Source organism: Geotrypetes seraphini, chromosome 8 (genome assembly GCF_902459505.1).
Source record: "Geotrypetes seraphini chromosome 8, aGeoSer1.1, whole genome shotgun sequence".
NCBI lineage: Eukaryota > Metazoa > Chordata > Amphibia > Gymnophiona > Dermophiidae > Geotrypetes > Geotrypetes seraphini.
Window position 1 is genome coordinate 60,137,659 of NC_047091.1, and position 25,206 is coordinate 60,162,864.

At 42.7% G+C, this 25,206-nt stretch overlaps 1 protein-coding gene across 8 annotated transcripts in view; it reads right to left on the bottom strand.

Moving 5' to 3' along the window:
- Window positions 1-12,001: 12,001 nt before the first annotated feature.
- Window positions 12,002-25,206, bottom strand: part of BICRA (BRD4 interacting chromatin remodeling complex associated protein) — a 283,868-nt gene continuing 270,663 nt past the window's right edge. For 7 of the 8 annotated variants that reach the window (XM_033954971.1, XM_033954968.1, XM_033954970.1 and 4 more), the window contains 2 exons: window positions 20,460-20,562; window positions 15,967-17,135 (listed from right to left, as the gene is read on the bottom strand). In XM_033954971.1, the coding sequence (XP_033810862.1) occupies window positions 15,967-17,135; window positions 20,460-20,562 (1,272 nt within the window). Of the gene's footprint in view, window positions 17,136-20,459; window positions 20,563-25,206 lie in introns of all 8 variants that reach the window. The other variant, XM_033954967.1, reaches the window with a different exon arrangement.

Genomic DNA, 25,206 nt, shown 5'->3' on the forward strand with positions numbered 1-25,206 from the left:
GCCTGGAGGCCTTCACACACATGCGGATATTGACATGATGGCGTCATGCATGCGTGAGATGCCATCACGGTGATATCCGCACACTTCCAGGTGTCTTGAGCCACGGCCACTACCTTTAGTATGCCATAGCTCGAGAAAGTTTGCGGGACACTGTTCTAGGCGTTTGGGACTTAGACAATTTTTTGGATGAGCATGTAGTATAAAGATAGACGTACTAGCGGTCTGGACGATCAAACAGCTGGATATAGAAGTAGACGATTTAAAAAAAAAAGTTATATTTTGGACGTATTTTTCGAGAATGGACTTTGGACGCTGCTGACTTTGGGCGATTAGCGCCCTAGGCACAAAATGGACTTAGACATTTGTTTTGATTATGCCCCTCCACACATGCAAGAGACAATCCCTGTCCCTGATTCTTCCTTGTATGGCAACCATCTGTCCTTGAATTTAGCAATTTAATTTAATCTTGCTCTGCCTGCCTCCCTTCACAATTGGGGTCTCAAAGTCCCTCCTTGAGGGCCGCAATCCAATCAGGTTTTCAGGATTTCCCCAATGAATATGCATGAGATCTATGTGCATGCACTGCTTTCAATGCATATCCATTGGGGAAATCCTGAAAACCCGACTGGACTGCGGGCCTCAAGGAGGGACTTTAAGATCCCTGCTTCACATGATCCTGCATTTTCCTCTAAGGCAGGGGTGTCAAAGTCCCTCCTCGAGGGCCGCAATCCAGTCAGGTTTTCAGGATTTCCCCAATGAATATGCATGAGATCTATTTGCATGCTCTGCTTTCATTGTATGGTAATAGATCTTATGCATATTCATTAAGGAAATCCTGAAAACCCGACTGGATTGCAGCCCTCGAGGAGGGACTTTGACACCCCTGCTCTAAGGCCACCACCTTAGTGTCAACCCCCTCCCCTCAAACTTCTCCATGCACCGCTGGCTCCTTCCCTCCAGCGTCTGCATTAGGAAGTACAGTGCTGCAATGCAGTGGCTCTTCTCAACCACACTGTATGTCTCTACCGGGTTCTACTCCCGCTGATGTATACTTCCTGTTGTATTGAGGGGCAATATTCAACAGAGACGCACAGCATGGTGAAGAAGAACTACTGCACCACTACACTGCACTTCCTAATGCTACATTGGAGGGAAGGAGCAGGGAACTGCAAAGGCAGGTCTGACAGACAGGGATGGGGGTAGGGGAAGGAAAGAAATTAGATGCAAGGCTAGAAGGGTGGAGAGAAAGGTGAAGGTGCTGGATTGGGTCTGGAAATAGATGAAATGGCTAGGCTGGAAGGGGGATGGGAGAGACAGAGATGCAAATGGCTTACTGGAAGGGCAAAGGAGAGAGAGATTGAGATAGCTGGACTGGAAGGGAGAAAGGTAGAGATGGCTGGATTGAAAGAGGATAGAGATAGCTGTACAAGGAGGGGTGAGAGGTGAAAATGATCATTTTAAAGGTGAAAAATTGCCATGGAAAGGCTCCGCCCTGTCCCACCCACTGCCCCACTTTACCTCATCCAACCCCACTCAGGTGTCTCAGATTCCAAAAATCTGATAAATTTAACATCCAGTCCTGCTCTACGTATCTCACTTCCAGGACTGACCCACTGGCTCCTGCCCACAGAGTCTGGAAGCCCCTCTCCAGCTTTCCAATGCACTCCTGAGTCAAGGCAGCTACAAAAAAAAACCCAAGTTTTTAATTCTGTGGTTATGATATGACATAGATAAACTCAAAAAAGGCCAGAGTTCTGTGACTTTGCATGTGAACATAAAAATTGCCACTGCTGGGTCAGACCAGTGGTCCATCATGCCCAGCAGTGCTCTAAATGAGTCCAGCCTCACCTGCATACGTTCCAGTTTAGCAGGAACTTGTCCAACTTTGTCTTGAATCCCTGGAAACTCACTTATGGAAATAAAAAGGCTTTGTATATGGGTACCCTAGTGTCTGATCAACTTATCCTTTGCTTAAACAGCAAAGACATTTTCTTAAATAGTAAACTAAATAGCTTTTGCCACAATCCTCATACAATAAAAATGGATTTAATCCAAGCTCTCTGAGAAGAGTTGAAAAAATACAAGTTAATTCATAACTAAGCCGGAATATTTCCTCCACCATCTTTCTACAAGGGAACACAGGTTGGCCAAATGTTCTCATAAACAGTGGCCCAATTTTATTTTTGATCCAACAGTTTCTTCATAGTTTCTTTTCCACTCTAGCTCAACTGGAACCCTGATTGGGATCCTGAATTCATGAGCCCTCATTCTCTCAACTGCCTACCCCCTTCCTCCTCATGTATCTAATCTGGACATGGCAGTGACTATGTTTTGGCTGGAAGCAATGCAAGTTTCAAGTTTAAGTTTATTTGATTATTTGATTAAACGCCTATCCAAAATACTAAGCGTTGTACAATAATAATTAAAATATTAACAAAAGTACACAGAGACTAACAATCTTAACATACTTCGGGGGTTTTTTGGGGGGGTTTTTTTGTTATTAATCCACAAGGACACAATAGGAAAAAAGGGAGGGAGAACGACAATATTTATTAAGAAAAGATACAGTAAAGGAAAGAACAATGGGATGGGAACCATCCAGAACCCCATGTCATGAACACTACACCCTCGAGCAAGGACCTAGATTCCCTCCCCTTCCTAGGTGGCTAGCTGCTCAGTGCTGTTTTCCCAACTCTAGTCAACCCACACAGTGTGAGACCTGGGGGCCATCCACATGGCAGTGCACTGTACTACCAGTGAACCCCCCTACTCCTGCTCTAGTCCACTGATCCATTTATATAGTAAAAAAAAATTAAGGCTAAATATTGATTAATGTACAGTATGCCAGTATTTATGTCCAGGTTAAGTGCGAAGTTCAAGCTGGGATGTTTTTGCTTTAAGGTACTATCTGGTTTAGCCCCTAAATATATAACTGACCTCTTCTCCTTCTCAACCAATAGATATAAGAGAAGCGCACCACCTGAAGTTCATCTCCCCACCGGTTGGAGGATGTAAATTTAAAAGACACCATCAACATCTTCTCTCTTATCAAGCAGTTTTATGGGGCAAAGACCTGGAAAAACTAATTACGCACGCAAACAACTATGGTGAATTTAGGAAACACCTAAAAACATACCTGTTCTTGAAGGACCTAGGTAGCTGATCTGCACAATCTCTCCCATAACAACTGATCTCTTAAACTGTCAGCCACTAATCTCCAACTATGTAAGTTCCAACTATGTAAGTTCCACTCAATTTGTAGTATCTTTCTAATCATTGTAAACCACATAGGACTTCACGGTCCTGCGGTATATAAACTGTTATTATTATTCTTGAATTACATACTACTGTTTTGTTGACATCCGTTTAATAAAAAAAAAAAAAAAAAAAAGGAAACATAAATGGTTTTCTTTCCATAAGAATAAAAGTGAAACTGAAATACTTTCTTTTTCTTTCTGTAGGAAATCTGTGACTTCTCTCAATTTATCCACACGAGTTGTTTGATTTGTGAATGGGACAGCCGCACTAAGGAGTAGATTAAATTATACCTTCTGGTGGAATTTGTTGTGTCACATTTATAAAATGGAAAGCATAATTGCTACTCAAAAAGGGAATTATAATAAATGTAAAAAGATCTGGGGGCCATTGACAACTTATTGTAATGAATAGACACCATTTTCTAGTGAAAGTATATTTGCAAATGGGTTTAATCAAAAGAAGAAGAATATTTATATTGTATATTTTTGATTAAATGTTAAAGGAAAGGGGGGGGTGAGAAGGGAATAAATTTATATATTTGATGTTACATTAGAAAGTGATGTATTTAATTTCAAATGTTTAATTATTTGTACACTTGTTGTAAGATTAAAAAATGAATAAAGAATTAAAAAAAAAAAAGAACTGGCCACTCCATAAGAATTTGATTCAGGACAGAAAAATGTGGTACATGAGCCACTTGTTGACCCGACAAAGATATTTTTGCCTCCTCTTTACAAAAAACTTGGGACTGAAAAAAAAATTTTTGTAAAAGAAATGAACACGGAAGGCAAAGGTTTTCTTTATCTAAAGACAGATGTTTCCAAGAATAACTGATGACAAGATCAAGGAAGGCATTTTTGTCGGTCCATAAATCAGACACGTCATCAATGATGAGCGATTTGAAGATCTGTTAGTCGGGCCAGAGAAAATCGCTTGGAAAGCATTCAAGAATGTTGCTGAGAATTTTCTTGGCAGTTACAGAGCACCAAACTATATTCAACTGGTTGTCAAACTTCTTAGAGCATACAAAACCATGAAACATGTCACTGAAGATGGCTTTCTACATTCACATTTGGACTTCTTTCCTGAAAATCGTGGTGCAGTCAGCGACGAACATGGCGAAAGGTTTCACCAGGACGTTGCCACTATGGAAAAAAGAGATCAGGGCAACTGGAATCCATCAATGCTGGCTGACTATTGTTGGACACTGCAAAAAGATGCACAGGATACTTGAGTACAAATGAAAATTGGCAGGAAAACACTTTTAGCCACGGTGAACTATCAGTGTGTATCAGAAACATTGTACATTAAAACATGCTATAGTCAAAGATACCATCGTGTTTTTCAAAATTCCTACGTGATACAGTCAGTGGGAAATTATATTTGTGTTTATTTTGAAGGGGTCTATTATAATCTAATTTGTTTTAAGGAAGCAAAACTTTTTGAAATATTTGATGTCTAGTGTTTTTAGTGTTACAAAGCAGACAACAGGAAATGAGTTGCCTTGTCATTTAAGATCTGAGCCAGCATTAACTAAAGGTAGGATATAAATTTGGTTGACCTTAATATGAGAAATCAGTTACAACTTGATGTATTGCAACAGAATTTTTACTTTTCTTCTTATTTTCTCTTTGTGTATTGTAACTTTAGGATCTTTATTCTTTTTATTTTGTTATCGATATCGGCTAATGTTTGTAAACTGCTCAGAAGTCTATGATGATGAATGGTATTTTGAATGTTGAATAAACAAACTTATGGATAGAGGACCAGGTGGCTGCTTTACCTATGTTCACTATGGATGTGGAGGGAAGGTGAGCGATTGAGGAAGATTTGGCTCTTAGAGAATGCATTGTTACATGCTCTGATGACGACAAGTCTGCGAAGTTGTAGCAAAAGTGAATAGAATCCAATATCCAATGAGATGTAGGTGTAGGACATTTTCTGCAAGACCTCCAAAGTCTGAGACAGATTAATGGCCATTTTCAAAACTGGCAAAACTGCTAGATGTCTGATTTTTTTAGGGGGAAAAGCACCTACTTAGACATCTTGGCCACCAGGATATCTAACCTTAGTATGTCCAACTTTATTTGCCATTTTCAATCACAAAACCATCCAAGTTCAAAATGTCCAAATTCAGACCATTTGGACATGGGAGGGGCCAGGATTTTAATGGACTGGCTACATAAACATAGAGCAGTGAGGCACCTTAGAGGGCATTGCTGTGAACTTCACATAAAGGGTACCAGAAGTAAATCTCACCATAACTCCCCTTCTAATGTATGGTGAGTCCTCCAAAACGCCCCCCAAATCTATTATATCCACCTGTCTACTACCCCAGTAGCCCTTATGGCTGCAGGTAGCACATATATAGCAGTATGGTAGGGTTTAGGTGGCCACACACTTTCCACCATAAATGTAGTGGCCTGGGGTCCTCTTCTCTATTGCTCAGTTGCCCATTCACCAGGCTACTTAAGACCTATGTGATTGCTCTACTAGGCTTTCCAATAAATAGTGCTGCAGTTCTAGAGACAGGTATGTACTGTTTCATTCAGATTTTTGGGGGGTGGAAGGAGGTTAGTGACCACTGTGGGAGTGTGTGGGGTGGATCATAACTTAATCCCTCCAGTGATCATCTGGTCAGTTTGGGTACCTTTTTGGCACTTAAGACGTTTCAAAAACAGGTCTTGCTCAAAATGTCTAAGTTCCATCCAGGACGTCTTAGCAAAGTTTTGATTATTATCGCACGATGTCCAACTCTAAGCCTGACAAGAACACATCTCCAACACGCCCCCCTTTAGTTTTGGACGCACAGCAGCTAGGATGCCTTGTACGATGTTCAAAAAAATGGTTTCGAAAATTGGCACTTGGATGTTTTGGGAAGAAAAACATCCAAGTGCCGATTTATGCCATATTTTAGATGCTTTAATGTTTTGAAAATGCCCCTAATAGTATACTTTGATGCCAGCGCTTCTGGATTATATAGATTGTAGGTGACCAAAGTCAAGCAGTGTTACATAAAAAAGTAGCTCTCTGTAAGTAATACAGTAAAGCTCTATGGCAACCAAAAGCGAAAAGAGATTATTCTGCTAAGGTGGAATGAGGTTAGGGGAAAAAATTAGGCAGCATAATGGACTGATTGATATGAAATTCAGAGACTAACTCATATTTTGGATAGGAATTTGGGATGGGTTCTTTAAATGGCTTTGTTATGAAGAAACTGAATTTATATGTAATAATAGACCAAGGCTTCCAACTCACTGATTCTTCTAGCCGAAGTGATTGCTACAAGAAAAATTTGAAATATTTGATAGTGGCCTGTGACATGGGGTTCAAAGTATAGTTATAGAAGGTGTGCTATCCACGTTAGAGAATTATGAAAAAGAGGTTTGGTGCGAAAAAGTCCTCTCATGAATCCTGAGATAAACAGCATAACATCAATTTTACTCTTTTGAGATCTTGCCAGATACTTGTGACCTGGATTGGCCATTGCTGGAAAGAGAACACTGGGCTTGATGAACCTTCAGTCTGTGCTAGTATACAATGAGGGGCATAATCAAAAGAAACGCCTAAGTCCGTTTTGGGCCTAAGTCACAAGTCGCCCAAAGTCGGACATGGGAAAAGGTCCATTTTCGAGAAATATGTCCAACATTTTTTTTTCCCTAAAAATCATCCAACTATACGTCCAGCCATCTGATCGCACAGACCACTAAGTTGTCTATCTTTATACCCCATTTTCGACCAAAAATTAGTCCAAGTCACAAATGCCTAGAAAAATACCTTTTGGGCGCAGGAGGGGCCAGAAAAGTGATGGACTGGACACCCATATATGGCACCAGAGTAGTGGGGTACCTTACAGGGCACTGCTGTGAACTTCACAAAAAGGGTCCTACATAAACATCTCACTACAGTTCCCTTATAGGTCATGGTGAGCCCCCCCAAAACACCCTCAGAATCTATTAGCCCACCTATCTACCACCCCAATAGCCCTTATGGCTGCAGGAGCCACTTATTTGGCAGTACAAAAGGGTTTGGGGGTGCACATGTTTCTCCATGAATGCAGTGATTAGTGTGGCTTATGGACTGGGTCCTTCTCTCCATGGTTCACTAACCCACCCCTAAGACCACTTAAGCTCTACTAGGCTTTCCTATGCCAGGTGCTGATGTTCTGGAAGCAGATATGTAAAGTTGTTATTATGATTTTTAATGGGGGTGGGGGTGGTCAGTGATCACTGGAGCAGTGTGTGGGGGTCTGTACTTTGTGTCTGCATTGCTTTTCTGGTCACTTTGGATACCTTCTTGTGACTTAGACCTGGCTTTAGATGGCCTAAGTCACAACATCCAGATTCTGTCTAGGCAGTGTTGTAAAACTTTCGGTTATACATGCAGTATGACTAAGTCTAAGATGGTCCATGTCCCGCCCAAATCCTACCCTCATCACCCCTCCTGACATGCCCCTTTTAGCTCTGGTCGTTCAGCAGCACTGTAAAGGCCTAGGTCATTTTTAAATACATCTAAAACCCGGTTCGAATATCGGCACTTGGACAACCTGTCTCACTGATCATCTAAGTGCCGATTTAGGCCAGTTTTTAGATGTATTTCCGTTTCGATTATGAGCCCCATAGCTTATAAGATTACACTGGATGAATGGAAACAGGTTTGTCATTAACTTTTTCACGTTAGGCATACATAGAACTACAAGATGGCAGTGAACTAAAAAAGATTTCAAACCAGAATTAGAGAAGTAAAGCACGCACTCTAGTAGTCATGGAATGGTAACTATCAGATTAATTTCTTTAGTTTACACCACCAAGTAAATCTGTTCCATTTAAAAGAATACATTTTTGGTAGAAGTTTTCTTAGAAACCAAAAGAATGATCCTTATTTCCTGAGAACTGGAATAAGAGCAACCAACTGGCTTTCACTATCCATACCATGAGATTCAGGAACTAAAGATCAGAATGAAAACATTTGTCATTGAGTCAAGTCAACAATGTTGGGTGATTCCCAAGGTGGATTGGTTGCCCCACTGCTAGTGACTGTAGTAAATAGAACCAATCTGTCTGGGCCAAAAAGAAGCAACTAGAATATTTTGTCCATGTTTTGTCTCAAACAACCTTCTAAAGCACTTGAGTCACTAGTAGGAATGGGAAAGAGTGTAGGTTTTGGTCCCCCACAATGCGGCAAACTTATCTAAGACAGTGAGGCATTGTCTGATGGCACAGAAGAAAGGGAATTTGTCATCGTCTCAGGATGCAAAGAGATGGCTGGTGCTCCTCACTTGTTGAACAGGAATCAGGTTACTAAATTTTTGAGAGACCATTCATGAGGGTTCAGTCTTTTACTGAGATAATCTACCAACTGATTAATGGAACCTGGGATATGTGCTGCTTGAAAAGTGATATTTATAATTAGTGGAACATTCCAGATTTTTAGTGCTTCTTGAAAAAGTCAATAGCAACCCCGAGCCCCCTTGTTTATCTAGAACATATCTATCTAAATGTCCATATGTACGAGCATTGCTTTGCTTCATACTCATTTGGTGGTGTTTCTGGATATCTCAGCAGCATTTGATATTGTGGATCATGCAATTTTGTAAAGCAGACTGAGGGGATGTGGAATTCGTGGCTCGGTTCTGGTCTGGTTTGAGTCTTTTCTGTGGGGGAGATACAGGAGGTGCTTTTGGGTGAAAAATTGTCAAGCTGTAAGAAGTTTAAAATAGGGGTGCCTTAGGGATCTTCTCTTTCTGCGACTTCGTTCAATCTGTATCTTGTAAACTGCTTTCGGACCTGGACATATCATACCGCCTGTTCACTGATGACATCCAATTCTTTTTCCCCCATTGAAGGGGATTTTGATGGGGTTTCAACACGCTTACAGTCGGTAGTGGTAGAGATTAAACACTAGATGGACCGTAACAGGCTGAAGTTAAGTATTCGGAAGACACAGGTGTTGTATGTTACAAGAACGCAAGGTGCTAATGTTCTGGAGACAGTTGAGTTGCTGGGGGAGAGAGTATTGGTAAGGCGCAAGGTGAAATATCTTGGTGTGCTTTTGGATTCAGGACTCACTATGAGAGGTCAGGTGCTTGCTGTAGTTCAGAAGGTGTATTTTTATCTTCGGTTAATGGATTGAGACCTTATCTAGTGGCCTCATTGTTTAGGATGGTGTTAGAGTCGATGGTTTTGTCCGTTTTTGACTATTGCAGTCTGGTGTTCTAGGGAGTACCAGAATCAGTCTTGGGGGTGCTTCAGATGGCCCAAAATTCAGTCGTGCGCTCTTTGTTTAAATTGGACAGACGTGAGCATGTAACAGAATATTTTATAAGGTTGTATTGGCTGAAAGTAAAGGATAAGATTCGGTACAAGCTTTTGGTGAATGTCTTTATGTGCTTACAGAAGTTGGCCCCTAAACACCTGGTCCAGAGCATCTTGCCGCGTGAGCCGGCTCAACTGCTCCGCTCAATTGAGCATTGTGATCTGTCTGTACCATCTGTGCGGGAGTTAAGGCTTTCCTCTTCCAGAAACAGTGTCTTTCACTCCATCAGCCCCTGGGAGTGGAACAATCTTCCAGGATACATTCGCCAGCAGCAAAATGTTCAGAGCTTTAGGAAACTGCTGAAAAGACATCTGTTCTGTAAAATGAAATATAGGGTCCGAGTTTTGGCCTTAAATTGAAATTCGTCGTTGATGCAACATGTATGTTATATGTAAATTGTTATAGTGTGTCTCTGAAGTGTTTTGTACGGTAAATGTAAATCTTTTATTTTGTATGTTAATATGTATCTCGCCCTGGATAAGGGCGGGTGAGAAATAAACAAGCAAACAAACAAAGTCCAGACAGCACTGAAGATTACTCTGAGTTCAAGAAGGCTGATATGCAATCTTCTTTCTTGCATGCTCCAGAGTCCTTGAGTTTAAAGATATGCTTATATGTGTCCCCCATGGCCAAGGTGTGATCTGCGGCTGTTGAGGTTGAAACACGAGCACTCTGATTGAAGCTGCGGTTACTCTGCCACCAGCAAAATGGGCACTTGATGGAAAGTGCAATGGAAATCCTTTTGGTCAAAGTCCGTCAACGTTAATTCTAATGAAACTTTTAAGTGCCACTGTGGAGTTCAAATTCAAAGTCTTGTGAAAGGAACAATATATATCGAGGCAGCTACGTCACTGTGGCTTAATAACCTGAGCAAGGATCACGCTGTGGTCCACTAGAGAGCAGTTGTATTTTGATCTTGTGGAAGATGCGCTTTTTATGAATCCTATGGATTGAGTGGAATGAATTGTGGATTTTTTCAGATTAAGGAGAACGTGAATACTCTGGGATAGGGTTACCAGACGTTCGGATTTATCCGGACATATCCTCTTTTTAGAGGACTATCTAGGCATCCGGACAGCTTTTCAAAACACCCGCACTTTGTCCGGGTTTTGAAAAGCTTCCAGCTCGGGATCGTGTCAGGAGGGCATATGCACCTGCGCAGATGCAACGCGGTGATGTCACATGAATGCATTTGGGAGTGTCTGGCACAGTGGTTAGAGCTACAGCTTCAGCATCCTGAGGTTGTAGGTTCAAATCCTATGCTGCTCCTTGTGACCCTAGTCAAGTCACTTAATCCCCCATTACCCCAGGTACATTAGATAGGACAGATAGGGAAAATTGCTTGAGTACCTGAATGTAAACCACTTAGGCTATAAATCTTAAAAATAATAAATAATAATAATAATCTATGCATGTGCAGATGCCCTCTTGACGCAGCTCTAAGCACAAGAGGTTTAAGGGGAGGGGTTTGGGATGGAATGGGGCATGACTTGGCCAGAACAGGGCAGGGCTAGGTGGAACTGGGCAGGCCTGGGGGCGGGGCCATGGGTCCAGATTTTACAATCGCAAAATCTGGTAACCCTCCTCTGGGAGAAAAACAGAAAGGAAAGACGTGTGCTTGCAAACTGCAGAGAAACAAGAATGACCTGAAGGGGGCAGAGCCTGGGATGGGCGGGAGTACTTGTGCATAATCAGGAACCTTAACAAAAAAAAAAAAAGATTCCTTGAGCCCACAGGAAAGCAGTGCAAGCAAAGCTAGGATGTCCCCAACAAGTATGCCTGTATTTCCTCTACTTGTCAACAGAGAAAATATTTTTTACTTAGTGTACAATTAAGCTGTGGAATTTGTTGCTGGAAGATGTGGTCAAAGCTGCTAGCATGACTGGGTTTAACAAATGATTAGACAAGTTCCTGGAGGAAAAATGCATACACATTATTAACTGTGTAGACTTGGGAAATCCATAAGATTTTTTCTCTGGGTGTGAACAACAAGGAAAAAATTCCCCAGGTGCTTAGGACTTGGTTTTGAGTCCCAGTCAGAATCAGGGAACTGGGTTTGATGGACCTTATAGTTTCACCTAGGGCTCCTTTTACGAAGATGCGCTGGCTAGCAGTTTTAGCGCATGCACCGGATTAGCGTGCACTAGCTGAAAAACTACTGCCTGCTCAAGAGGAGGCGGTAGTGGCTAGCGAGCGCTATTCCACGCGTTAAGGCCCTAATGCGCTTGCATACCTTATGATCCTCAGAAAAACTCTTTTTTTAGCAAGGGTTGCTCGAGTTGTCTGGGTCAAGATGATGGAAAAAAAAAAATGACCCCTGCCCAAAAATTAACAAATATATTCCATTTCCTGTTTTGAAACTGAATAAATAGTTTAGACTTTTTCTTTTTTAAGAAAGAGAGGAGGAAAAAATCAATCTGATTCATGATACATTTTTAGAAAGAGAAGCAATTTAATTTACACAGAAGTACTAAATGTACATAATTCTTTAAAAAAATCATTATACACAATAAATACAGTACAAAAATTATCATAATAGTACTATATTTTGCTTAGGACTGTGATAGCATTCACTGGAGGGGAGGAGCAGGGAAAAGAAAAGAAAAACCCTTTATTTTTGTCTGTCGCTGTTAACCAGGCTAAAGGAGGACAGGGGTGGGGGAGGGGAGGGTATATTTCCTGTAGCTCCTTCCAAACAGTAAGTTTTCTGAGTGGGGTTGGGGGGATACAACTCAGAAAAAAGGATGAAGGATGAGGGTGAGAAGCGTCCCCAAAGACATTTTCATGAACTCCTAATATGTAAACAAAACACTTGTGGGTAGAGATATGTGCAAAGGGCTTGTTAAAATTTTTTTTTTTTTTTAAGAGTCACTCAAGATTGTTTCCAAACATTCAAAAGTTGTATTAAATTTTTAAGTTTTCCCATGGAGTGCAGACAGCTATCAAAAAGGGAGGGGAACGTTCCTGCCACGCCTCCATCCCATTTTGTTCACTGGCAGAACACAAGAGGCTCAGCTAATGTACAACAATCCTTTCCCTCCTCATGGCGCAAACAGCCAGTACATTTTTAACCCTGGTAGAATAAGGCGCTAGTTATTGCTATTAAAAATCGTCACACAGTAGGCTGCTGCTGTCAAGATGAGTTGTCAGCAAAATCCTGTGGAGGGGTCTTTTTCCCCAAGGATTGATTGATCCAGCCTTGTTTTATCCTAATACATACAAGAATGCTATTTTGATGTCCTTAAGAAAAATAGGAACTAAATTCCATGTAGATTGGGGGGGGGGGGAGCGCGGAGGGATAAAACTAAGATCGGACCAACCTATCCTAAAAAGAGGAGTCAGCTGACAGCCATAGTAAGCAGGGCCTATTTTGAGCCCTGAAATGAGTTCTGTAAGGCCTCATAATCAATCGTGAGAGGTCGGGGAGGTAGGCTATAAGGACCAAGGCAGAGAAGAGGATGCAGACTCTGCAAGTGTCCAGTCCTGCATATGAAAAACAAATCAGGTACAGTGGATGAACCTTGCTCACTAGCTTTCAGCCTAATACTCTTTATTAGTATTGATTCTAACTCACCATCGGTAACAAAGTGAGCCCCCTCCCACCAGCACTAACTGCAGAGGAAAGGTAAATACCATATCATCTCTTCTGTGTGGAGTGGAAAGGAATTCAGAGAAACCAAGCAAAGGTTCACCCAGAAACCAGACTCTTAATTTTTCCTATGCTAACTGAAATGGGGGCGGGTTGGGGGAATAAAGTAGCAGCATGCTTGGGATGTGTATAAAAAGGAACACAAAGCAGGTAGAGCGTGCATGACTGCCAACACTGTACTTCAAAACCAGTCCAAATCTCTGGAGCTGCCTAGCACTGGGGAAAATTGCCTGATAACACTTATCTTTTGCCCAACCACCTCAAATGCTTTCTGTCAAGTAACATGGTTATGATGTTTTTACTTGCCAATACTGTGATGAGGTATGGAAAGGTTTAATTTAAAAACAAAACCCCCAAACCTTTAGCAACAAAAGACTTTGTAGCTCCTGTACTAATAATGTACAGTGGTTGATGACTGAATGCTGTTCCAACTGGCTGGCTGCAGTCTTTAATGACCTCACTTCCACTGAGACTGACCAAAGCCCTGAATATCTAAGGTTAGAATGTGTTTAAGAGTCCTGTACACAGAGAAAATCTCTCAACGGGTGAGTGATTGTAAACGGTCAGAAAGACCATGGAAGGAGTAACAAATTCCAATTTTCTAGAGGTTATACACAGACCCTCAGAAGGAGAATGCATGAGTCTAGAGACTACCAGTGCATTTCATTTTGGTCCAGGTTGGTTTATCTCCAAAGATATATTGTTCCTGTGACTTGGTAAAGTGGGACTGTTAAAAAAAATATATATAAATAAATAAATTAAAAAAAAATCATCAATCCTCTGAGGATGGCACAAGATCATCAGGCCATGGTGAGAGGATTGAAAATAAATACTCTTGACCCACTCAAGCTACCCAGCAAGGAAGTCTTTTAGCATTCACTATACTGCAAAAGTCCAGGTCACCCTTCTACGTCTTAAGGGACAAATCCTGAAGGACTGGATGGTTGATGACAACCGCTATCACCAGATTACGGTCTTTGCTTTTGTCCCCAAATACATCTGTCAAAGCAATGTCTGGCACTTTAGACAACTGTAAAACATCTGGTGATATCTCACAGCCCGAATGCAAAAAATACTAGTCAATGTATTCTTCAGCTTACTCCTCAGTGGGATGGGTTTCTGGAAGCTGTCATAGAAGCGGCAATAACATGTGTGATGAGGTGGCAGAGACAGCCTGAAACTCTCGGATTCTTTGTGCATGGTTTTCCCTTTATTTTGAATTAGAGAATACAATGGATAACTGGATCAGGTGAAATAATCATTTAATACACTGCCTGCCTACAGGTGTGTACCGGTTACACTGGTACACAGAATTAGCTAAGGAGAATGAGATGCACTTAATCATTTTTGGGCTCTGGATCTAATTTCTCCTGTTTCTATACCCACTGAACTGAAACAGCACTGATGTGCTCAGCATACTGTAAGGATGTGGTTGGAAACAGGCTGAGCCTGTTTCTCAATGCATTTCTACATTCTACATTTCAGAGGACAACTGGAAGAACAAGTTAGAAAATGTAATAGGAAGATGAGGGTGAAAGTCAGCGATAAGGGATAAGCGGAATAGAAGGAACAAAGGGGGGAATGAGTCAATCAGAGCTGAACAAAAAGGTACTTTTCTCTGCCAAAATAAACGTGGCACAGCAACAGAGAAAAATGGAAGAAAATTTCAGTGAGGAAAAGGGAGAGTAAATCTTAAATAAAAGTCCATGCTTCCATTTCAGCTCTCAGTGATTTTGTGCAAAAAAAAAAAAGAAAAGAAATAAAAAGGACAATTATATATGGCAACGTGTGGCTTAGTAACTTGTTGGCCGTTTCATCGGTATGCTCAGGCCTCTAAGGCAAAATGAGCGGGGGACTCAAGTCACTGGAGACGGAGTGAAGCACCATACAGTCCCTCTCACTCACAGCTAGTTACAGGGGATAAGGTGCCATGGATCTAATACTCAGTACCACTTTTGATCCCCCAATCTTCCTCCCCCACTAAATGTGCTTCTTGAAACACTCCTTCTCGCTCTTCTACCTGGTACAACCATCCCCAAGTGTAGTCTCCCGCCAGACCCAATCCCTTCTCTCTGCTCAATTACACCAGACGCACTGCAGAGATATTCTTAGCTGTCTGCTCAATAATAAGTAAACATATCTGGTAGTTTCCACATAATATTTTGAATCTCTTTTTGCTTTCTCCTTGGTATATACCCTTGCTCAACAAAGTAATGAAAGGTATACCCCAGACTCGTTGCTTGAATAACTTATACTTAAAAAAAAATAATTATAATAATAAAATAAACACTACATTTCTTTTTAATTTTGATTTTCCTTCCCTACTGTGTGGTAGGGTCCTTCAGATGCCCACCCCCTGCTGGAATGACATGTCAGTCAATGTAAAAGCTGGAGGAGAGGGAAGCCGGGGAATCCATCATTAATCTCTTACAGAATCTATGCTATCTATGGACCATCCACAAACACTTGGGATGCTTTTCTCTTCTGCTGATATCGTGTATTTTATTGGTGGAGAGGGAGAATGTGACAAGCGCTGTACAAGACAGAGATGAGGCCTGCTCCCCCTCCCACACCCACCTTCTGCAGTGCTGCATCCTGAGGAACACATTCTGGCTTGGTTGCATGTGCACCACAACTGGTGCCCAAGCATTTGGCTGATAAGCACTCGATTCTTGGGTCCATGGGCCCCCCAAAAAACTTTACTCAGCAGATATTTCTTGCTGCCACCCTGTGGTGTGTCCCTGTTATCTGTTTACCGTCCTGGTGCCGAGGCCGCCATTGTGACTTGGGGGGAGGTAACTGTCTGTGCGATGGACAGGTGAGGAGAATGGGGGAGAAGAGGAGTTGTAGGAGGAGGAAGGTGTCCGGGTGTTTGGGCCCCCAGCCTGCGGCTGCTGCAGGTTCAGAATGCTCTCAATGGCACTCTGGAGGTGTTCATTTAGGGAGTCATCCTGAGGGCTATCGCTGGAGAAGCTGGCATTGTCAACATCACGTGACTCAGACTTCCTGCGCTTGGGGGGTAAGGGGACCTCCCAGGCCGCAGAACTGTTGTCGGGGGGCTCTGTTTTGATGATGCGGTGGTAAAATTCATCCTCCGCCTCAGCGAGTTCCTTCATAAGGCCACTGGTGGAGTCCTCAATCTTGGGCACTGGGCTGCCCTGCATCACCAGCGAGCGGGCATCACCCCGATTGAAAAACAAGATCTTTGAGCTCTCATCTGGTCTGTTTTTGTCTGCCAACATGGAAGGGCTCCCATGGGTTTTATGAGAGGTGATAACACTCCTAGAACCATCTCCTTGGTTAAGAGGCAGAGTGGGGGCTCTCTCAGTCTTTGGAATGACCCCCTTGGAACAGGAATCTATAGCCTTATCTGCCACAAAAGCGTCTACATTCTCCCGGTAAGTTTTCCGAAGTGGGAGACGGCAGTAAGTCACAAGAGGTTTTTTCTCCATGGGCACTGAGCTTGTGTGGTCTAGGGTGCCATTCATCTGTCCAGCCGTAGTTGTGGCCATAGATGGTTGTTCAGTTTTGATGGCTGTGCACCCAGATGGTGGGGGTGGCTGGTGGACAGGGTCCAGGGCAGTGTTGTGGACAACTTTGCTGAGGCCTGCCTCTTGCTTAATCTTCAGCTTTAGTCCAATCCGACTACGGGCTTCATACGTTTTGATCGGGGGCTTGCTTCTTGATGGCAGAGCATCCTCGTCCCCATCCAGGATTGGCGACGCTTTGGCCCACGTGACAGAAGGAGAGCCACCACTGTGTTTGATGACAAGTTTGGTTGGGTTGATCTGCGTGGCTGTCTGCAAAGGAGGTATTCTCAGATTCTCACTCACTGGAGTCAAGTTGGATGAGGAAGTAGGGACTAAGGAGGTGGTGAAGCTTTGAGACCGAGAAGAGGACGAAACATACTCATCTGTGAAGAAAAAAAAGCAACAGTTACCAGGAGGACATTTTATTTATTTATTTTTTTAACGTTGGGGGTGGGTCAGGGGCAGCAAGTAAGCATGTTCTATATTAATTAGTTAGTGTAGATACATTGTTGCATGATAACCAACTAGAACGTGAGCCCTTACCACCTACAAAATAAGTATACTTAAGTGCTCATACACTAATGGGAAAATTAGCACATGGCCGTTAATGTTGGAAATATAGTAGAATTCCAATTAACCAGTACTTAAGCAACTGGCACTCTCACCCAACCAGCAAAAAAAAAATTCCCCAAAATAGCAGTGGCAGCGGTTCTCAGCAATGACCCCCCCTCTTTCCTCCAGCTCCAAAGCTGCAGCGGTCCTGAGTCGTGAACTCCCTCCCTCCCTCCAGCCCCAAAGCAGCAGTACTAGCAGCAATCCTGAGACGCGAACCCCCCTTCCATCCCTCCCTTACCTGAAGCAACAGCAAAGCTGCTCGCGGGCTGCCCCGGCAGGGCCTTTCCTCCAATGCGTCACTTCCGACATGCCAGAGGAAAGGCCCTGCTAGGGCTGGCTGAAAGCAGCCTGCTTACAGCTCTACCTCTGCTGACTGGCTGCTGCTTCGGTAAATGAGGGGGCTCCAGGAGGCTAGACCTGTGTGGAGGGAGGGCGGGCAGACCGGAGGAGGTGGACCAGAAGTATGTGTGGAGGGAGGATCCAGCAGGGTGCAGGGAAGTAGAGATGGATGTTGGACACATAAGTGGGGGGAGAAGGGAGGAAGAGAAAGTGACCCAGAAAGAAGGGAGGAACAGATGCTGGACCTACAAATGTGGGTGGGGAGACAAAAACTACAGAAGCAACCAGAAACTACAGTTAACCGGTATCCACCAATCTCCATGGGTGCTGGATAACAGTTTACTGTAGAAAAATCATACATTTTAATCACGTGCTAAAAATGGCTTTAGCACACATGAATAACATGCATTAACACACACTAAAGCTACTTTTTACTGCAGCTTAGTAAAAGGGCCTCTAAGTAATGAAAGGAACAAAGCAAAATAAAAAAACGTAAGGTCACAGGGTTAGTGGCAGAGAAAATAAAGATCTGGGATTCGGAAGAGGGAGGTAAAAGACTAGATGCTCTGTAGGAGGCTACTATAGTGTTAACAAGTCATTATCGAGGTGAGAAAATGCATTAGCTCAAATAAACTTTTATTTATTTTGCTTTTTCCATTCTAGACATTTCTGACTTTTTCTCCTGAACTTTCATTCTTTGTTCCTCGCATTGTCTGCCATTTCTTTTGAAAGCATAATCTTTTGATGTTAGAAATGGGGTGAGCAACCACAGTCCTAAGGGCCACAACTCATTTGGGTTTTCAAGATTTCCACAATGAATATGCGTGAGATCTATTTGCAAACAATGGAAGCAGTACATGCAAATCAATCTCATGCACATCCTTTGTGGAAATCTTGAAAAATGGCTGGGTTGTGGCTCTTGAAGATTGTAGTTGCCCACCGCTATGTTAGAGCATCACATGTAGAAACAGTAACTTTCAGCTTTACAAACACAAAAATTGGAAGGGGCCCTTGTAAGTATCACCAAGACAGGGAAGCCAACCCTGAAGTAACTGAAATGATAATTGTAAAAGCCCATTTCCAAACTGTCTAATGCAACTCCTGGGACATAACGATGGCCTACTCGAACTTGTAACTATGTATTTGTAACTATGACCTAACTGAATTAATAGTTGTAATAATAATAATAATAATAATAACTTTATTCTTATATACCGCATTACCATGGAAGTTCTATGCGGTTAACAAATGAAGAGACTGTACATTTACAGCGAAGTTACATTTTCAGCGATGCTACATTTACAGTGAAGTTATTATTACAGCAAAGTTACATACAGCAGTGATACATAAGGCAGTGTTATATATGGCGATGTTATATACAGCGATGTTCAATAAGGATGAGGAGTAACGAAGACGGGATGGTTTGCTGGATTGAGTGATCCGTTTTGCTAAGCTATTTAGTGGCTAAAAAGATAGGGGGAGTCGGAGAGACTGGGGTAAGTTGGGGTTAGAGGAGGTGGCAGGGAAGAGGGGTGAGAAGTTAGAGGAATTTGTCAAAAAGGTAAGTTTTGATTGACTTCCTGAACATTAGATAGGTGGGGAAATTGGAGATGAGGGTTATAAGGGTTGTTCCATTTGCCCGCTTGGAATGCTAGGGATCTATCGAGGAATTTCTTGTAGAGGCAGCCCTTCAGGGAAGGAAAGTGTTTCGTGTATGAGAGGGGCCTGCAATTTCGAGGTGCTCAGATAGGTAGATTGGTGAAGAGCCTGCTAGGGTTTTGAAGCAGAGGCAGGCGAATTTAAAGATGATTCTTGCCTCTACCGGCAGCCAGTGGAGTTTAGTGTAGTAGGGGCTGACATGGTCATATTTTTTGAGGTCAAAGATGAGGCAGACGGCAGCGTTTTGGACTATTCTTAGACGTTTGATGGTGTTTTTATAGTTGTACTGATCTACCTGTACTAGCAACCCTATTGAATGTCTGTGTCAATCTGTCCATTGTAACTTCTTGGGTAACTGACCCAGCCTCTCAATATAATCTGACCTTGAACTGAATAGGTAAAGGTGGAATAGAAAATCTGATTAACATAACACTACTGTAGGTCACGGGACATAGTTACAAATGATGGCACTTGAAGACCAAATGGCCCATCCACTCTGCCCAGTAAGGTAGTTAGGGACTGCCATTGCTATCGAGACCATCCCTTTCTATGCCCTGCGACTTCACATTGTGTCTGAGGAACCAGGCCCTTTCTATCTCACCATGTCCTTTACGCAGATTGTCTTGACCTTCTTCCCTGTACCATTTTTTTACCCTGATTTTTTACCCTGATTGTACCTATCCTCGCTGATTGTACCTTCTTCGCAGATTGTACCACTGTTCGCTGATTGTTCCTATTTTTTCTCTGTTGTACCATTTCTCTCTGCCACCTGATTGTACCATTTTCGCTGATTGTCCAGCCCTTCTTAGTTGTAAACCGCCTCAAACTACTATGGCTTTGGCAGTATATAAGAAATAAAATTATTATTATTATTATTCCCAATCCCGGTTAGAGCCTGAACTAAACTTGTCCCAGTCAGTTCTGCTCGAGTCAAAAGTGGTCCAAATATTATGAAGAAATGAAAGCACGATGTAGCACAAGCTATCATCAACCAACTTGGATTGACCATTATCCCACAATTGTTTATTCCAAACTCAAAGGTTGGGCAAAACAGAAAGATATAAGCAATGTTATGAGAAACAGGAATGACAAACCTGGCTTCTCCTTGGCTAGCTGCTTGTCGAGGGACAGTGCTGTTTTCTCTTCTTGAATAAACATTCTGTCAATCATCACCATCTCGGCAGATGGACTCACTCTCTATGGGTCAGAGAAATGAAATGAGAAGGTGCAACTGGCACAGGAACACACACTAGACACATTCAGGTTCAGCAAATTTCTTGCTCTGTCATCACACCCATCCAGCATTCTTGGGGCTAGGAGCTGGTCAAGTGACTAGCAATTACCTTAAAAAAATATAGAATTGGAGGATTCTGCAACCCCTGCCTCCCCTACAACATACACAGGACTTCTATACTGACAGCTTACTGTGTAACCTTCAGCAATCTCTTAATCTCCTCCTTGGCCATAATAGGACTAGAACAAGGTGCTTTAAGTTGGACTAACTTAACAATAGGTAAAAATAAAAAGAATCTAACCCACTGCACAAGCGATATGCACAAACAGGAAAGCAAGGGGATACAAAAAAAAAAAAAAGAGAAATAATAAATAGATGAATAATAATCAAGAACTGACTAGGTGATAATACTTTAATTCTAAATTCTTCTTGTATTATACTTGAAAACCTGAGAAGCACAACTTCAAGTCATTAATGCATAGAACTGAGTTGTTGATCCCTAGTAAAACCATGATGTGACGTTTATTGTTAAGCTAGCGAGCAAGGGGATACAAAACTAATACACAAGCAACAACAAACAGATGAATAATAAATCAGTGAAAAAACTTTTAATTCAAAAATTATTTTAAAAACATTTAACATATAGACTATGGGCTCCTTTTATCAAGGCGCGCTACGGAGGGTTAGCGCGTCAGACATTTCATCACGCGCTAACCCCCGCAGCAAGCCAAAAAAACTAACACCTCATCAATGGAGGCGTTAGCGACTAGCACGGCAGGCGGTGTTCCGTGCGTTAAACCCCTACCGCGCCTTGATAAAAGGACCCCTATATTATGAGTATTCTATATGTTCAATAAATGTTTTATTTGAATCTCAGAACGTGTAAGTTCCTCACAGGCTCCATTTTCAAAGTGCAAATGCTTTGTTTTCATATAATTTTTAAATTTATTTGAATTTAGTTTGACTTAAACCAGCTATAGCTTAAATATCAACTTTAGCTTAAAACTCTTAGTATTAGGAAAAGTACTTAGCTTCTAGAACTGTGGTTCAGCGAGTTGGGAATATCATGCTGACATGTTTTGCCGCAACATTAACTTGTGATATAATCCATGAAAAATGACCATCCTATATAATAAAACCCTAGCCGCGCATGCGCACTTACCTGCGTGCTTCTGTGATCTCTGATCTGTGATCAGTAGGTCCATGGCAAGCAGGAGTGCGGATGCGGTGGCCAGACAACTCGGAGAAACAGCACAGCCGCCGGCTCCCCCCTCCTGCCCTCACTCACTGCCAAAACCACCACCGCCAAAGCCTCTTCCTTCTGGCCGGCTCACCCGCCTTTAAATTAAGAGAAAAGCGCTGCACCGCGCTAACGCTGGCCTCGCCATCTTCTGTTCACTGTGGCCCGCCCTCTCTGACTACTTCCTGTTTCCACTAGGGTTGGCCGCAGTGGATAGAAGATGCTGAAGCCAGCGGTAGCGCGGTGCAGCGCTTTTCTATTACTTTCAACGCGGCGGCTGGGAAGGGGGCAGCGGAAAATGCTGATGCTACACAGGGAAGGCCGGGAAATACTGCTGCTTCACAGGCAAGTGTGTGTGTGTGTGTGGGAAATGCTGATGCTGCACAGGGAAGGCTGGGAAATACTGCTGCTTCACAGGCAAGTGTGTGTGTGTGTGTGGTGGGGAAATGCTGCTTCTGCACAGGGAAGGCCGGGAAATGCTGCTGCTGCACAGGGTACTGTGGGAGGGGGGGACCGCGGGAAGGGAAGGGGGGGTAAGGGAAATGCTACTGCTGCACAGGGAAGTGGTGTGGGGGGAGGGAATGCTGCTGCAGTGGCTGCTACACAAGTAAGTGGGGGGGATCAAAATGCTGCTGTACAGGGAAGTAGGGTGGGGGAAAATGCTGCTGCACAGTGACATGGAGGGGGAAGGAATGCTGCTGTGGCTGCTGCACAGGGAAGTTGGGGGGGGGGGGAAAGAAAGACAGACAGCTAGCACCAGTTAATGTAACGGGCTAAAATACTAGTACAGTAGTATATTTCAGCATTAACCATGCCTCAAGGGACTTAACTTGTATACACTGTTGATTCCAGACAAAGACAACCTAAAGGAAATTGTTATGTTTGGGTAATGAGACCTAAGGGAAGAGTGAATGCAAATCCAAAATATAAAACACAATGAAAAGAAGGTAAAATAATGCTGAAATTAAAATAAATAAAGGCTGGTCCTTCTTAAAATGTCAAAGAGCTTAAGAGATCTTAAGGGTTCTATTTTATTCAATGGCTGAAAGAAAGCAAAGTAGCAATTAATAGAAAAATTGTCCAAAAATATTTTTTTAAAATACTTATTGAAAGTAGATGGCAGATACACTTCACCCATTCGATTGTAACTTCTTATGGGCTTTGGCAGCTGGTGTTAATCATGCTAGAGCCAAGGGCCGAAATTTAGCAAGGGGTGAAAAAGCCCACCAACAGGCTGCATCTTCTTCAGCTTCACAAAAAGCTTGGGATCCCCTATTGCCCAAGTGACTTGCATTGTTTGTAACCTCCCCCCTCTCTGTTAATGTCAGCCCTGGACTTCAGCTACTAATACATCATACAGCTATAGCAAAAAAAAAAAAAAAAAAAAAAAAAAGCTACATAAGTAAATAATAAACGCAATGCAGAGAAAGAGAATTTAGATGCAATTTAGAAGAATTGGGCTCTTCTTCTCTATTTCCTTCTATAGCCTAATTTTCTTAGATCTTTTTCTATTATAGGCTTTGTTTGCCTATATTTTGGTTTATGGCACTATAAGTTGCTTTGGGTTTGTTTAGTACAGGCAGTCCCCATGTTAAGAAGGAGTAACTCAGATCTTGTACAGTACACAGTCTATAAAAACATTAAACAATAAAGAACATTAAACATTGAAGAAACAGTCCTTAAAATAAAGTACTGTACAGTACTCCCCCGATATTTGTGGGGGTTCCATTCCAGGAACCCCCGCAAATGTTGAAAAACTGCGAATACGGTTTTTAGCAGGTGAGACAGGAGAGGGCAGCTGGAGTGTCGGCGAGTGAAGGAAATCACTGTATTAAAATCGGGCCTCACCAATCAGGAGCTGCGTGTCAAAGCAGCTCCTGATTGGTGAGGCCCGACTTTAGTACAGGAAGAGGCGGTCGGAGCATACCGTGAGTGATTTCCTTCACTCGCCAGCGCTCCGGCTACCCTCTCCTGCCTCTCCAGCCCGGTCATTCGTGGTTGGAAAATACCGCAAATGACCGGGACTGCAAATTCGAGGGGGAGCACTGTAGTTTAACTAGAAAGAAAAGATAGGAAGTTTACACTTAATTTTTGTTCTTCATCAGTCCCACTGTTCCCTCTCCACCACCACATCCAACATTTCTTCCTCTTTCTTCCCCATGCATCTGTACCATATGCCTCTCCCACCATCATGTGCAATATTTCTTTCTTCCTCCCTATGCCCAACAATTCACCTGCTTTCTTCATTTCCCCATGTGCACCATCTCTCTTTCCCTCTCACTGAGACACCCATGCTCAACAATTCTCCCTTTCTATTCCCTCCCTACCTCAGCATCTCTTTCCCTCACTTCCTCCATCCTGTCCCAAGTTCATGCTCCCCTCCCTCACTCCATTATGTGTCCCATGTTCATGCTCCTTTCCTCTTTTCTTCCATCCTTTGTCCTAAGTTTGTGCCCCCTCCCAACCTTCTGTGTCCCAACGCGACACTACTTCTCCCTTCCTATGCCAACGCAGTCCCTCTTCCTCCTTTCCTGTCCCAATGTGATTCACCTCATCCCTTCAGTGTTCCATTGTGCTCCTCATCGTCCCCCTCCGTTCCGCGCGCCAAATTCGTGCCTCCCATGTTTACCTCTTCTTGCCGGCTTCTTCCTCCCAGCCACACTTCTGTTGTCAAAGCCGCAAGCGGCGACTCCAGAACGTAGTTCCCTGGTCTTGCAAAGCAGCACTTGGCGGTTCGTATCTGCAGCCTTCCCTCTCATGCAGGAGTAATGTAGGAAAATACTTCTTTACAGAAACAGGGGTAGATGTGTGGAATAGTCTCCTGATGGAGGTGGTGAAAATTAAGACTATCTGAATTCAAGATAGCATGGAACAGGTATGTGGGATCTCTTAGGGAGAGGAGGAGCTATCAGATGTTGTGGATGGGCAGACTGGATGGGCCCTTTGGCCTTTATCTGCTGTCATGTTTCTAATCTAATTATTTACTTATAGACTGCTTAATCCCAACAATCCGTTCAAAACAGTTAACAAAAGAAAACAAATTACAATGAAAAAAGAGAAATTATAAGACTAAGGATTCCTTTTACTAAGGTGCGCTAGTGTTTTTAGCACGTGCTTAAGATTAGCGCATGTAAACCACGTGCTAAACGAAAAATACTAAGGCAAGCTCTATGGAGGCGTTAGAGTTTAGTGTGCACGGCATTGTAGCGTGTGCTAAAACCACTACTGCACCTTAGTAAAAGGAGCCCCAAGTGGCTCATTTTCAAAACAGAAGAACATCCAAAAAGTGGCTTAAAGGGACAGATGGAAGTTTTTCTTGCCAAACTGTTCCAAGTTGTTACGTTTGAAACATATTTTTTAGATGGAT